The sequence below is a fragment of the Perognathus longimembris genome, chromosome 19 (assembly GCF_023159225.1).
Source record: "Perognathus longimembris pacificus isolate PPM17 chromosome 19, ASM2315922v1, whole genome shotgun sequence".
NCBI classification, from domain to species: domain Eukaryota; kingdom Metazoa; phylum Chordata; class Mammalia; order Rodentia; family Heteromyidae; genus Perognathus; species Perognathus longimembris.
The window spans coordinates 19343696-19359415 of record NC_063179.1 but is presented as its reverse complement, the minus strand read 5'-3'; the positions used below and the strand labels follow the sequence as shown (position 1 = coordinate 19359415).

The 15720-nt window shown below is 42.0% G+C and overlaps 1 protein-coding gene and 1 pseudogene across 6 annotated transcripts in view; one reads left to right on the top strand and one right to left on the bottom strand.

Annotated features, from left to right (window-relative positions):
• Nucleotides 1-12872, top strand: part of Agxt2 (alanine--glyoxylate aminotransferase 2) — a 38069-nt gene extending 25197 nt beyond the window's left edge. For all 6 annotated transcript variants that reach the window (XM_048368369.1, XM_048368366.1, XM_048368367.1 and 3 more), the window contains 7 exons: nt 820-920; nt 2138-2230; nt 4337-4469; nt 5344-5435; nt 7827-7976; nt 9290-9388; nt 12417-12872. In XM_048368369.1, coding sequence (XP_048224326.1) covers nt 820-920; nt 2138-2230; nt 4337-4469; nt 5344-5435; nt 7827-7976; nt 9290-9388; nt 12417-12533 — 785 coding nt within the window. In that variant the 3' untranslated portion in view covers nt 12534-12872. The remainder of the gene's footprint in view (nt 1-819; nt 921-2137; nt 2231-4336; nt 4470-5343; nt 5436-7826; nt 7977-9289; nt 9389-12416) is intronic.
• Nucleotides 12873-13980: 1108 nt separating this feature from the next.
• Nucleotides 13981-15370, bottom strand: LOC125367553 (annotated as a pseudogene).
• Nucleotides 15371-15720: the final 350 nt, after the last annotated feature.

The following is a 15720-nucleotide window of genomic DNA, read 5'->3' as shown; positions in this document are numbered from 1 at the left end:
GGTGGGTCTATCAGCAGTCAATACGATAAAGAGGGAGCGTTAACAAGTTAAATAACAGGCCATTGGAATAAGAACATTTCATGCACTGCCCAGAGAAGAAAGGCTTTCAAGTGAACCTGTTCCATGGATCAAACCAGTCACAATTTCTACCACTCATTTTTCTCTGGATTCCTTAAACATTTACTGAATGGGCTACCGTACATCAGACATTTTGCCTGGCCACCAATTGGAGAAATGAACATAGATAGTTCCTGCCTTCAGCTAAAGGTAGAAGGACCTGTAGCAACTCAGGACCAAGAACCAAGAACTACAGTGGATACACATTGTCTGCATCTAACACTTTAGACTTAAGACTGAATCCTAATTGTTCTATGAATATATTTACACAAAGACAGAAATGCTGTGTTCTTTAAAATTGTAAGTCAGACCAGGTAGTAATAAAAAAGTAAATGCAATTAGTTTCAAATAGACTAAATCACTCCAACTACATTTGCTTTATATCTAACCATTTGAGAGGATGGGTAATTTTAGATGGAATTGCTAACTATATGAGATTGAATGACACTTTGGGGCATTTCTTCTCCAGATGGAAATGACCGAGGTGGTTTATTTATGCATTTATGCTTAATGATCCTGAAGAACATTCCCCTTTCCAAAATCCCAATTTACCATATTCTGAGGATCTCCAATTCATTTACTGTTTTCTTTTCTCTGCTTTTCTCCAATTTTTCTGAATGCCATTACACATAACCAAATGCATGGTTTGTCTGTTTGTTTGCTTATGTTAGTGCATTTGTTTGCTTGTTGTGTTTTTTGCAGACTTTTGTCAAGCTAAGGAGCTGTATATTGAACAGTTCAGAGACACGTTGAACACATCTGTACCCAAGTCAATTGCTGGATTTTTTGCAGAACCAATTCAAGTAAGTATATGAGTCTTAGACAGCTCTAATATCTCTGTGTTTTCCTTTATCATATTTTCTAGAGAATTCCATTGCTATTTTCCTTTCAAAATTCAATTGATTGGCCAAGCACTGGTGGCTTACACCTATAATCCTACTCAGGAGGCTGAGATATGAGGATCACAGTTCAAAGCCAGCTCAGGCAGGAGAGTTTGTGAAATGCTTATCTCCAACTAACCCACCAGAAAGCAGGAAACAGAGCTGTGGCTCAAGTGGTAAGAGCACCAGCCTTGAGTAAAAAAGCTAAGGGACAGTGCCCAGACTCCAAGTTCAAGCCCCAGTACATACAGAATCAAATACAGCATACAGAATCAAAATTCATTTAATTGATGCCTATGAAGAAAGAGAGAGAGAGAGAGAGAGAGAGAGAGAGAGGGGGGGGAGAGAGAGGGAGAGGGAAAGGGAGGGTGGAAGGGAGGGAAAAGGAAAGAAGGAGAGAGAGAAAGAAGAAGGAAGGCAGGCAGGAGGGAGGGAGGGAGGGAAGGAAGGAAAGAAGTAAGGAAGGAGAAAAGAAAGGAAATAAAAAATGAGAAAAATGAAAGAGTGAGAAAGGAAGGAAAGGTGGGAGGGAGGGAGGGAGGAAGGGAGGGAGGGAAAGAAAGAGATTAAAATTCTCAGGAGGGCTGGGAATATGGCCTAGTGGTAAGAGTGCTTGTCTCTTATACATGAAGCTCTGGGTTCGATTCCCCAGCACCACATATACAGAAAATGGCCATAAGTGGCACTGTGGCTCAAGGTGGCAAAGTGCTAGCCTTGAGCAAAAAGAAGCCAGGGACAGTGCTCAGGCCCTGAGACCAAGGCTCAGGACTGGCAAAAAAAAAAAAAAAAAAAAAAACATTTCTCAGGAAAAGAAGCTCTGTAACTCACATGGCTTCTAGTTATGGAACATGTACAATTTTGGGGGAAGCCTTTCTTTAATCTCAAAACCCCTTTCCTCAATCCTGTATTTTTTAAGTCTCAAAAACAGAACAAATATGGAATCCTTTTTCCAGAAGGTACGACATGAGAATAATGGCCTATTTCCATGTATGGTTGAAGCAGCTCTTCCGGCTATTTAGAAGATTGCCAGAATTACTCCCATGCTGTTGACAATAATGATGTGTTCCCGTTTTTGAAATGCTGTGAAATGGCTTGGATTGAGTTGATGTTACATTTCTTCTTGGTTTGGTTTTTTACAGGGGGTGAATGGTGTCATCCAGTACCCAAAGGGCTTTCTAAAAGAAGCCTTTGAGCTGGTGAGAGAGAAGGGAGGTGTGTGCATTGCAGATGAAGTGAGTGTCAAAATGCTAGTGGTCACTACTTTGATGTTCCCTCCCCTTCCCTGATTCAAACAAACATATATACACTACCTAGGGTATCAAAATCAAATAATGTGACAACAGGGGCTAAGCCATTGAGAAAATAAACAAATGAAAAAGAAATAATTTCACATAGGGCACTAAAAATTAACAATGATAAACCACTTGTTTCCATAACTTGGAGTTCATTTCGCTTAGTATCATATTATGTGCTCATATGTACATCGCTATTGAGCTATTATAGTCATCTTGTAGGACAATCATAGACATGTACTAATTATTACCAGTGAGGGAAACCATAGAGTCTGTGTTTCTTTGGTCTGGCTCACTTCACACAACATGATTTTAAAAGGCAAACCAATGCAAGAGAAATACTTAAAATATGTAGTAAACTAACTATATAACTTGGGGTGGACTTGGGGTGGGGATTGGGGAGGACGGAAGGTGGAAGAAAAATGAGGGAGGTGGTAACAAGTTTGACAAGAAATGTACTCACTACCTTATATATATAACTGTAACCTTTGTATATCACCTTGATAATACAAATTAAAAATTTTTTAAATGCAAGGGGACAATTTAAAGTTGTGGAGACAGATCACATGAGAGAAATCTCTTCAAACTCTCCTTTATATTCCAGACAGAAAGCAGCAAGTGCATAAACTGGAGTATGGCCTTAAACTAAGGAAATATCTGCTCTTTGGGTGGCTGGTTAGTGAATTAGCCAGTCAGAACAACATTAATTTAAACATCTGAACTGATGTCTAACAATGAATTTGGCGAGGTATAGATGATACTACTACTCATACTCAATGTATTTCTTATACTTATTATCTTTTCTGAGGAATGCTTTGAGAATGCTGATCAATCATATAGAAAATTTAATTTCAGAGCTAAATGTTCACCTTAAGTTTTGCCAAAACTATGTTAACCAATCTGGTTATACTTGCCTGGAACTGGTAGTTTTTGTTTAAATAAATAGTATTCTGGCTTCTAAATCAGAAAGTGCTGTCATTGCATGTGTTCAGGAAATAGTTCCTAAGATAGCAGACTTGAGGCAAAACTGTTGCAATAAGCACGCAGTTGCCCAAGAGAACTCCTTTGAAGAAAAGCTCTCACGGGCAGTGGCAGCCCTAACCCATGTGGTTAAAAGGGATCTGTGTATGTATCATTATGCCTTTTATTGGAGTACATCATGGAAAGCAGCCCTTTGTCTGCTGAAAATAGTAGCTGGTCACCAGGGCCACCAAAGACCTCCTAACTCAGCCATTGTAAATGCTCTGATAAGTGGTGAAACCCACTGAGGATCTGTCTTGGTGGTTTCAGTGCTATCATCTTTCCTGATCAGTTTTCCTCAACTCAAACTTCCCTCCCTTGGACTTTCCCTTAGAAATTTTGTGACCACTGGGCACTTTATGTGTAGGCAATTTTCTATTATACCCAGCATGCACTGGTGCTTCTGGGGTGGAGCATATGGTGTTAGCCAACCTCCTCCCACAACACCCATCCTTCCCTTCCCAACCTGCCAATAAACAGATCCAGGGCTGAATCACTTAGAAAGCAGTTCCATTGGGGGTTAAGACAAACTTTGGCCTTGGAATGGGCAACACAGTGACACCCCCACTGTCCGATTAATTAAAGGGAAGGGAAACTGCGTTCAAAGAAATTCTGAAGTGCAGAATTTTCGAAGAGATGTGATTTCATGACTTTCCAGAATGCAATTGGAAATCCTTTCATGTGGTATAATCTTGAAAAGGACAACCCTGATGATTCTCTGAGTGAATTAGAAATTGACTGCTTTCAAGCAAAGAGGGCTCATCCAGTGAGCGTGTCACCCCCTCATGGTGACAGACGCAGCTGCTCCACGCCCTGGGGTGTCCTCCTCATCCCCCGTGACAATGCATTCATACACTGTCCAGCTACTACCTTATGCTAGACAACTCATCATGGAATTGTGGAATATCATTCTACACAACTTGGTGCATGGAAGGGAGGAAGGAGGGGAGGAGAGGGAGAAAGCGAGGGAGTGAAGGTAAAAATGTAAAAGTTCTGGACATGTCATTCAGGCTCTGTTTCCATCAGGTGCAGACAGGATTCGGAAGGCTGGGCTCTCACTTCTGGGGTTTCCAAAGCCACGCCGTGCTGCCTGACATCGTCACGATGGCCAAAGGGATTGGGAACGGCTTTCCCATGGCAGCAGTGGTGACTACTCCAGGTAGGACCTCCGGCTGCTCCTGCTTGGGCTTGCTTTTGGGCCTCCTACATAGGCAATGGTAGGAAGCACCGGGCTCTTTCTACTCTTGCTGTAGGGCAGACGAATTCTCCCATCTCCACAATTAAAGGCAGAGTGTAACACACTGGCAAGGAAGAGGAAAAGGTGCTACAAAATCAAACTAAAACCAACCCTGGAACTTCCAAAAGTCATATTCTTCAAAGATACTCTTCCATGGTGGCTTGGTCTTCCCATACCAATAAGCCATAGACACAGGAGTGGTTGCACAGATGACAGCTAGGGACAGGGAAAGCTCTTATCCTCCACACTCGATGGAAAGTACAGCAGAATTTCATTTTCCATATTAGTGAAGGGCTTTCAGAGTACTTTTTTTTCTGTGAACCACTAACTACTGAAAACCTTTCAATTCTTGTGTTTGTATTTCATATTAATGGTAAATATCTATAAGCCACTAAATAAATAAGTGCCTCATGGTAGCTACATGTTTATTGAATTAATAAAGGTATAAAGACATGATTGGGATTACCTTCTCATTGTAAGATCACATGGCCTTCCGATGTGCACACAAGAGAGACAAAGGAACGCTTGCTGACTCTCCTTATTAAAAGGACACCACTCTTAGTGGACTAGGATCCACCCTCAAGAATCATTTAAACTTAATTACCTTCTCAATGACACAGTCTTCAAATATAGTCACATTACAGGTTGAGGCTTCAATACATAAAGTCTGAGGAAACACACTTCAGTCCATAACATCCACTACTAGGTGAATAAAGAATGAATTCAGTATGATGCCACGTCCACATAATGATGGTAGGAATGTGTCATTCTCTCCACCTTTATTTTTCTCTCCTAGAGATTGCCAAATCTTTGGCTAAACGACTGTATCACTTCAACACCTTTGGAGGGAACCCCTTGGCCTGCGCCATTGGATCTGCTGTGCTTGAGGTTTGTCTCAGCATTAATCTCATCTGTGTCTCAAAATTGCCCTTGCTAGCCACACAGATGTTTAGAACTCTGTCACCTTCGGTCATTAAAGTAGGAAGTTCATTTGTTCTCCTCAACATACATCTATTTGCCAGTTATTATTCTAAGTTCCTCCCTTTTAAAGATCTATGTTGCCTGCTTGATGTAATATTTGGGAATAACCTTTAAGGTACTTTCCAGTAACTTAAATAGAAGAATTCCGAGTGGGAAATACCAAAATTCCCCTAGTCTAGTGTTAGCACTGACTTTTTGTTTGTTTTTTGGGTAGTGTTTTATGCATCATTACTAACTGCTATCTCTCTTTTCATCTTAATGTTGGTCCTGTATTGAGTGTTTTTTTCATTATTTATATGTAGTATTGTTATAAATTAAAGGACCAAAGAGAAACTAAATGTTGTGTGATTACAACTGGCTCATCCTATCCCATTGGTCTAGCCTGACATTTATTTTTCTGTTGAAAAAGGTGTGTTTTTTAATATTCTTGATAAAATGCATCCTTGTCTTAAGTAAATAAAATGTATTTCCAGAAAAATATGCAAAATGTTAGTAACTTTGTAGGGAGAGAAACTTGAGTGGCCAATCAGGAGTCAGCAAGAGATTTTTCTCCTTGCTATTAAAAAAAAATATTTTGTTTGTTTGTTTTGTTTTTTTGGCCAGTCCTAGGCCGTGAACTCAGGGCCTGAGCACTGTCCCTGGCTTCTTTTTTGCTCAAGGCTAGCACTCTGCCACTTGAGCCACAGCGCCACTTCTGGCCATTTTCTGTATATGTGGTGCTGAGGAATCGAACCCAGGGCCTCATGTATACGAGGCAAGCACTCTTGCCACTAGGCCATACTCCCAGCCCCTAAAAAAAATATTTTAAAGCCAGTTGCCAGTGACTCATTCCTGTAATCCTAGCTACTCGAAAGGCTGAGATCTGAGGATTGCAGTTTGAAGCCAGCTGGGGTGGAAAAGTCTCTTTGAGACTCTTATCTCCAATTAACCACCAGAAAACCAGAAGTGGCACTGTGGCTCAAGTGGTAGAGAATTAGCCTTCAGCAAAAGAACTCAGAGACAGCACCCAGCCCCTGAGTTCAAGCCCCATAACCAACAAAAAAGAACAAATTTAAATATAAATAAAGCTGTTCTTGCTAATTAAACATTTATCTTCAAATATGACTAGCTCACAAAATGGAAATGTGTGGGTAGAAATGAGTCATTAATTTAATTTGTAGATATTGTCAACTCTTCTTTTGTGTGTTTAAGTGTTATGTAATTTCAACCAATGTAAAAAGTAAAGAGGGTTAACAGGCCTTAAAAACACCAAGTTTGGTTTAGCATCACATAATTATTATCTATTAAGTATGAATGCATTATATTTCATTTTTTAAACTTTTGTGGGGTTTTTTTGGCCAATCCTGGGCCTTGGACATAGGGCCTGAGCACTGTCCCTGGCTTCTTTTTGCTCAAGGCTAGCGCTCTGCCACTTGAGCCACAGCGCCACTTCTGGCCATTTTCTATATATGTGGTGCCAGAGAAATGAACCCAGGGCTTCATGTATATGAGGCAAGCACTCTTGCCACTAGACCATATTCCCAGTCCCCTTGCAAGTATATTTTTAACACCTCTCAAATATTCGCTAGCCTCCTTTTTGAACAAATAGGGAATAGGCCTCAACTAAGAAGATTTGCAAACCCTATTTCTCCAGTGATGAATTCCACTGCTTATTGTATTTGCTTTATTTTTATGTTTTTTTTCTCTTATGACAAATAGTATTGCTTTCTCCTTTATTGTAATAATATCAAGTTTGTTATTAAAACCTCAAATTAATTTAAAAAATCAAGAGATATACGTGGAGAAATCGGTGAAACGCATGTGCTTTGGGAACTTCAGTGCGTGGGGACTTTTGTAATGGAAATAAGCAAGGGAGGGAGGGAGGGAGGGAGGGAGGGAGGGAGGGAGGGAGGGAAGGAAAGATCTAGAGCTGGGGTACTTGGGCTATAACAGGCTCTTCTGCTCTACAGCTGCTGAATGAAGGTTATCTCCAGGGGGACAGTCATCATAGAATTTCTCCCCCCAGAATTTGTTTTGTTCACCTCCTTATTATGGTCCACAGAAAAACTCAGTATTGAGACATTCCTTGTATTCTTTCCTAAATTCTTACTTTCAGGTTCTAGGGTAAGCTATGCCCTCTCTCAAGACTATTTTTATTCCTTCCAGAGAATAATGTGTAATCATGGTATGCCCACATAGGCTTTGCTGTTTCTCTGAGTACTTTATTGTAAAGACGGTCATGGATATTTATTTTTCTGTGCCTCTCAATCATTCTTCAAGCCTTTGGATGTAACGGCATATGGGCCTTTTACTCCACAGGTGATCAAAGAAGAAAATCTGCAAGAAAACAGTCAGGAAGTTGGCACCTACATGTTACTGAAGCTCGCTGAGCTGAGGGATGAGTTTGACATCCTGGGAGATGTGCGGGGGAAAGGCCTCATGATCGGGTTGGAGATGGTGCAGGACAAGGTAGGGCCTTGAAGGCTGCCTAAGGCCAGAAGGAGTTAAAAGGAGAGAGTATCTGCTGAACGCACACTTATCATCCCCAGAAAGGAGGCACAGAGAGCAGAGCTCAGGGGGGAGTGGGTGGAAAGCCCTGAAGAGTCTATGAAGTAGGTCCCACTGGGGAGAGCAGTTCTCTACCTGCAGGGAATGACCAGTGACCCAGCATGGTGCCTTGATTCGTCAAAAGCCAGAGAGCCAAGCCCAGGGCTGGGGCTGCTGGACTGGCCTGGGGAGGAAAGAGGGAGGGAAGAGCAGAATTGGAGCAGATTTCAGCCCAGCCACCCAAGAAGCATTTCTAAAATACAGACCATAAACCCTGTCCCAAATCTAACTCAGCCTAACATAAGGCTCAAATATTTGCAGTGCGAAGGGCTTCCACACAATGTAAGGTACAATCGGACTTGAAATGACTGAGGAGAAAGTATTTGTGCTCTCAGACTGAGAAAGCAAGGGGTGCATAGAAAGGATACAAACATGTGTACCCATATCACCAAAGGAGAATTGGCATGCCTGAACACCCACCTAGGGAGATGCCATATCAGACATGGCCTCTTGCTCACCTTTCCTAACCCAGGAGGACAATGTGTTGGGAGAGAAAGCAAGCAGAGAAGCTGAGAAAAGTTTGGCCTCACCCTGGCTCCCTGACAGAGCTGCAGCCCAGACAATGCCCTTGTGCAACTTCTAAGCCACTTCCTGGACTTTGAAATGAGCTCTTTCCATGGGCAGAACACAGCGAAAAGCTAAGGGGGCGGGTGGTGGGGGAGGTTCAACATAGAAGAGACTCCAAACTCAGCTATTCAGGAGCCAAATTCCCCGAGTGGTCATTAGCACAACCAAGGTTCTCTGGCTAGCTCCATAGAACTTTACTCTGTCTTTGGAAACGAAGGATGTATGGGCTGGGAATATGGCCTAGTGGCAACAGAACTTGCCTTGAATACATGAAGCCCTGGGTTCGATTCCCCAGCACCACATATATAGAAAACGGCCAGAAGTGGCACTGTGGCTCAAGTGGCAGAGTGCTAGCCTTGAGCAAAAGGAAGCCAGGGACAGTGCTCAGGCCCTGAGTCCAAGGCCCAGGACTGGCAAAAAAAAAAAGTGGGAAACGGGGGATGTAGTAAAATAAAAACAAGTTCTTTTTAATAACACCCTTTTAAAATCTAGTAGGGCAGTTACTGGGACATTGATTACTTGAGTTTTGCTTTGTTTTGCTTTGTTTCTATAATACTTCTATCCATTCAAACACCAAGATGGAAACATTTTTTTCAATGTCTTCACAGATGAGCCGGCAGCCTCTTCCTCAGGATGAAGTTAGTCAGATCCATGAGGACTGCAAAGACATGGGGCTTCTGCTGGGCAGAAGTGGCATCTTTTCTCAGGTAAGAGAGAGGTTTGCTGTCATGGACATGGCACCCTGATGGGCCAGCACTGGTAGATTTTCTTCTGGTAGAGGACAGAACACTTTCCCCAGGGATAATACTCAGCTATAATCAATGAATATGACAACAGCTTCTTATTATGTTCTGTTTGTAGTTATTTCCTTTTTTCTGCTTTCGTTTTGTGTACTCTTTGTCTTGTATATAAGTTTATCTGATCCATGGAAGGGAAAGGGAATCACAGAAACATCAGGACAAAGGATGAACTAATGCAACAATGACACTCACTAGACACTTTGTTGGAAATGAACTTTACAACTTAGGAAGGGGGTTAGAGAGGAGAAAGTGGGAGAAAATGAGGGAGGGGATAACAGTGTTCAAAAAGAAATGTACTCATTACCTTACTTATGTAACATAACTCCCCTGTTGGTCACCTTTACAATATATCTATTAAAAGAAAAAAGTGGCAGTGAAGCCATATGGCCACAAGGGGGTGCTATGGTAAATGGTTTGATATAGCTGTTCTGTAGGGAAAAGAACAAGATGTGCAGCCAAACCAAATGATTTAAGTATGAGTGATAATAGAATCATAACTCCCATGAAATACCATCATGTGTCTCATGTGTGGGACTTGGTGCAGAACTTGAGATCTATCACCCTCCCCACCCCAGTGCACTGCACCTGCTGAGAAGCATGGCCTACCTCTATGTCCCTCACCCTGCAGGGATGGGCTCTCAGGCAGAAAGTTAAAAATGAGGATAGAGTCTGGAGATGGTGGCTCAGACCTGTAATCCTAGCTTCTCAGGAGGCTAAGATTGCAGTTTGAAGCTAGCCCAGGCAGGAAAGTTCCTAAGACCCTTATCTCCAAGTAACCACTAGAAAATCTGAAGTAGCTCTGTGGCCTGAAGTAGCAGAACACTAACCTGGAGAAAAAAAGCTCCAGGGATAGCATTCAGGCCCTGAGTACAAGTTCAATAACAAAATAAAAGAAAAAAAAAGGGGGGCTGGGCATATGGCCTAGTGGCAAAATGTTCGCCTCATATACATGAATCCCTAGGTTCGATTCCTCAGCACCACATATATAGAAAACGTCCAGAAATGGTGCTGTGGCTCAAGTGATAGAGTGCTAGCCTTGAGCAAAAAGAAGCCAGGGACAGTGCTCAGGCCCTGAGTTCAAGCCTGGCAAAAAAAAAAGGAAGAAAGAAAATTGAGGGAAGAGCCAGACACTGGTGGCTCACGCCTATAATCCTACCTACTCAGGAGGCTAAGATCTGAGGACTGCAGTTTGAAGCCAGAACAGGCAGGAAAGTCTGTGAGATTCTCATCTCCATTTAACCAACAAAAGGGTGTAAGTGGAGCTGTGGCTCAAGAGGTAGAGTGCCTTGAATTCCTTGAACAAAAAAGCTCAAGGACAGCACTCAGACCCTGAATTGGGGTCCCTGGAGTCACACACACACACACACACACACACACACACACACACACACAGCACAACAGTAGCTTCTGCTACGTCTTCCTCTCCTCTTGCCCATGTTTGAACATATAAAAACATAATGACACACGATGATTGTACATACCCATGGGTTACAATGTGCTGTTTCAATACATAAATATGTTGAGTACAGTCTAAACGCAGGGAAGCTACCTATTTCATTTATCATCTTCTTGGGGAGAGAATATTAAAATTCTTTCTTCAAGTTCTTTTGAAATACATAGTACATTATTCTTATCTGTAGTCACTACTGAGCAATCAAGCACCAGAACTTCTTACTTCTAACTGTAGTTTAATATTTCTACTGAGATCTGCAATCTTCCTCGTGCTTCCCAGTTTCCTTTCTTCATTCCTGCCTGTCACAATTTTCATGGATTCTGAAGTTTCTACTTCTTGTCTCATGCTTCACAGAGAAAATTGGAGCTGTCAGGCAAATTATCTACATAGACTCTATACAGTAAATAATTTTCTGCACAAATTAGGAAGTATAACTTAATTATGAATCTGCTAATCTATGAAAATTATGATAACATAAAACCCTTGTTCACTCATTTAGCAATTTTGTTGTTATTTGGCAAACATGACTTATGAGGGGGCTAAACAGCAATGCTGTTACCAAGCTACAGTGACAAATAAGATGTGGTCTTGTCTCATGAAGTTGATGGGAGATAAAACATACAAACAGAAAACAACAATACAAAGTAGTAAGTTCATCTACAAATATAAAAAGAGATATTACTGACTCATTCAATGACCTCAATAGGCCTAGGCAATAGGCAACAGGTAATATTATTATTGTACAGATAAAGAAAAGAGGAACAGAGAAGTTAAGTAAATTATCTAAGTAACATAGCTAGTAAGTGACAGAATGAAGACCTGAATTTTTGTATCTGATTTCTATTCCTAAGGGGAGTCTAGTTGGAGCCTGAGATATCTGAACTTGGGGCAAGGTATCAAGGAAGGAGGAAGTAAACCACACAGAAATGGAGTGTGCAAAGGGGCCTAAGATAACAGTGGAGATGTTGAAAGGACCAAGAGATGAACAGATGACTAAAAGAAAAAGAGCTGGCTGCCGGTAACTCATGCCTGTAATCCTAGCTACTCAGGAGTCTGAGATCTGAGGATTGTGATTCAAAGCCAGCCCAAGCAGAAAAGTCTGTGAGACTCTAATTAACCAGCAAAAAGCCAGCTGTGGAGGGGAGGCTCAAGTGGTAGAAGTGCTAACCTTGAGCACAGAAGCTAAGTGAGTAAAACTAAATGCCCTGAGTTCAAGTGCCAGTACTGTCACACACACACACACACACACACACACACACACACACACACACACACAGAGCACACAGGGACAGATGGTGGAAGGATTTGTATGAGAATTGGAGGATGAGCTTGTAGAAAGAGAGGGAGGAAGAAGTCAGCCCAGCCAGAGAAATGTAAGGAAAGGCATAAAAACAAAGTTGGGGGTTCTTAGTTTGGCAGAATCCTCAAGACAATATTTGCTTTTCTGCTGGTTGGTTGTTCTATTTTCTTCTGTCTCCGCAGAGTTTCCGCATTGTGCCCCCAATGTGCGTCACTAAGCCAGAAGTGGATTTTGCAGTGGAGGTATTTCGTTGTGCCTTAACCCAACACATGGAGAGAAGAGCCAAGAAAAAAATATAAATAAGAAACCCTAAGCCACAAAGAAGTTCTCACTTACACGCAAGAGAAATCTGAGGAATTCCAAAACCACTGGTCCAAAGAGAAATTGTAAAGCTGTCTGTAGTCATTGTAAGACCTGGTTTCGCTGTTTCTGGGCCATATTTGTTAAGAGGTCTTTGTGATCTCAGAGATGCCGTCCTTCTGGGAAACTGTCTCCATCCCTATCTCCCAACAGAAGTCCTAACTCCTCTATATTAGTCTACCATAATGTGATTCCCTTTGAATTAACTGGCTTCTGCATGAATATGTAGTATATATTTGGACCACAAGCCTTAAAAACATCTTTTGTTGGAGGCACTTTCAGTCCGTTTTCTTCGCCCTCCACTCTTCAGGTCCTCTCACTGAAAACATCACATGACATGAGGAGATTCTTGGGACCTATCAGCCACCATGGTGGAGCCATGAGAATAAAGTCTATTTGCTGAGGTTGGGAAGGGGAATGCTGAGGGATTCGTGATGCCAACGAATTACTCTCCACCAATCCTGGATCTACTCTGCCTCAGAGCCTCCTGATATGGGTGACAGTAACTTCATTGTATTGCAGAAACCTTTCTAAGATGTCCACACAGCGGCCCACAGCATCCTGAGAAATGAAGTAGTAAATACCATAAGGAGATAATTGCCTCCCTCCTTGAACTCTCTTAAACATCTTTGAGAGCCTTCTTCTTTCGGTTCCCAATGCTGCCATCCCCTCCTAGTCTAAACCCTTATTTCTTCCATTACAAAAGTCTCCATGCACTGAAGTTCCCAAAGCACATGCGTTTCACCGATTTCTCCACATATAACTCTTGATTTTTTTAATTAATTTGAGGTTTTAATAACAAACTTGATATTATTACAATAAATGAGAAAGCAATACTATTTGTCATAAGAGAAAAAAACATAAAAACAAAGCAAATACAATAAGCAGTGGAATTCATCACTGGAGAAATAGGGTTTGCAAATCTTCTTAGCCGAGGCCTATTCCCTATTTATTCAAAAAGGAGGCTAGCGAATATTTGAGAGGTGTTAAAAATATACTTGCAACTGAGACCTTCTATGAAACAGAAAACAAAGAGGGCTTGGGAAATGATAAAGGAAATAACCGTCTCAACGTGTGATTGGTTATTTATTTAAAGCTGTGACCTGGTTTGAAGCCACATCCTAATTGTCTACCCCTCTGAGGTATCTCTTGTAACACATCCTACATCTCACTGCCAGATTGGTTCCCATCAGGCATTGGGGTAAAGATAAAATTCCCTACCAAAAACTCTTCCCAGGAGCTCCCCACAGTTCTACAGATAAGGCCAAGGCCTCATAGCAAGGAGTTCAGTGCCTTCTTTACCCAAACAGAACAACCACTCCAGAAATGTTGGGTGCTATGAAAAGGTCACTGGGTTAGGAGTCAAATGACGTGAATTTTTTTTTAATTAAAATACTGAGTTTATTTCACATGTATATTTTTGTATCCCCACCATTTCCACATTTGATCATCACTTCTACTGCGGCCCATCATAACATTCCATACATACTTAAATCCAAGCACAGGGTGGAGTTCCATCTTTAAAAACTAAACGGGCATTTTGTACAACACGTTCTTGGCAGTGGAGCCAACACAACATTTATCAAACACAGCAGGGAAAGTTCTCACTTCGCATTATAAAAAGGACAGCCAGATATCAACTCTTACAGAAATGAAATAAGACGGAAGTTTTCAACAAACAGCCCCAACTACTCTTAAAGAGATTTCCTCCATTGCCAGAGATCTTGTTGCCGTGAACTCAGGGCCTGAGCACTGTGCCTGGCTTCTTTTTTTTTTTTTTTTTGCTCAAGGCTAGCACTCTGCCACTTGAGCCACAGCGCCACTTCTGGCCATTTTCTGTATATGTGGTGCTGAGGAATCGAACCCAGGGCCTCATGTATACGAGGCAAGCACTCTTGCCACTAGGCCATATTCCCAGCCCCCATTGCCAGAGATCTTGAATAGCCTCCTGGTCAGTCATCCGGAAGCAATTCTTCACGTAGTTGATGAACTTGGCTTCCACTTTGGGGACAGAACCACCTTTTTCTATACTTGCTTGCACTTTTGCTTTAATGCCTTCTATTGAACTAGGCCCTTTTGGTGTTTTAGGAGTTTTTTCCTGTTTTTTCTAAGATTCTTGACCTCTTGATCTTGGTGTCGTTGGTTTCGAGTCTTTTCCATTCTGGTTTGATTTCTGTGCATTTTTGGCTGGAGTATCTCCTATAGATTTCTTCACTGGAACTTTTTCTTCTGCTTCTTCATCATCAAAATCATCATCATCATCCTCTTCCTCATCCTCATCTTCATCCTCCTCATCCTCATCTTCCTCAGCAAGTTTTACTTTTTTCTGTGGAACCTTGCCACCACCTCCAGGGGCAGACCGCTTTCCAGACACACTCAGGAGTTTTACATCCTCCTCCTCTAAATCGTCTGACTGCATCCTCCTCCACAGCAACTAAGTGCCGTCCACTAATGTGCACAGGTCCCGAGCCACACTTCAGCCTTAGGACCACAGGTGTTGGGATTTCAAAGCCCCCAAGGGAAACCGTTGGCTGCACAGACATTTTCAAAGTTGCCAGTGTCACTTTAATTGGACTTCCCGCATAGTTCATTGCCTCTGCCTCAACGATATGCAGTTCATCTTTTGCACCAGCCCCTACACCAACCGCTCTTAATGATAACAGGTGCTCATTTTCATCATTATCTACCTTAAAGTGATCATCTTTGTCAGCTTTTAGTTCACAACCGAAAAGGTAGCTCTGGGGCCGCACAGCGGGCTCATGTCCATGTCCATCGAGTCCTCCGTGGGCGGACATGGCGAGGGCGGACAGAGGAGGGCGGCTCCGAGGCCGAGAAGAGACGCCAGAAGGGAATCACGCCAAGGAAATGATGCGAATCTTACACTCAGCTCTTCCACTTAATTTGCTAGAAATGGCTTAGAGCAAAACACTTAAGTTCTTGCCCTCCCTACGTCCTGGAGTTGTCTTAAATAGGAATCTAATGAACCAAATTAATATAAAAATTGACTGTAAACTCATGAATCCTACCAAAAAATTCCTTCCCCTCAAACTATACTTCTCTATTGTCCTTCACGAAAGCCTTCCCCATAATACTTTTTGCTCCATTTTGACTTCCTTGTCTCCCAAT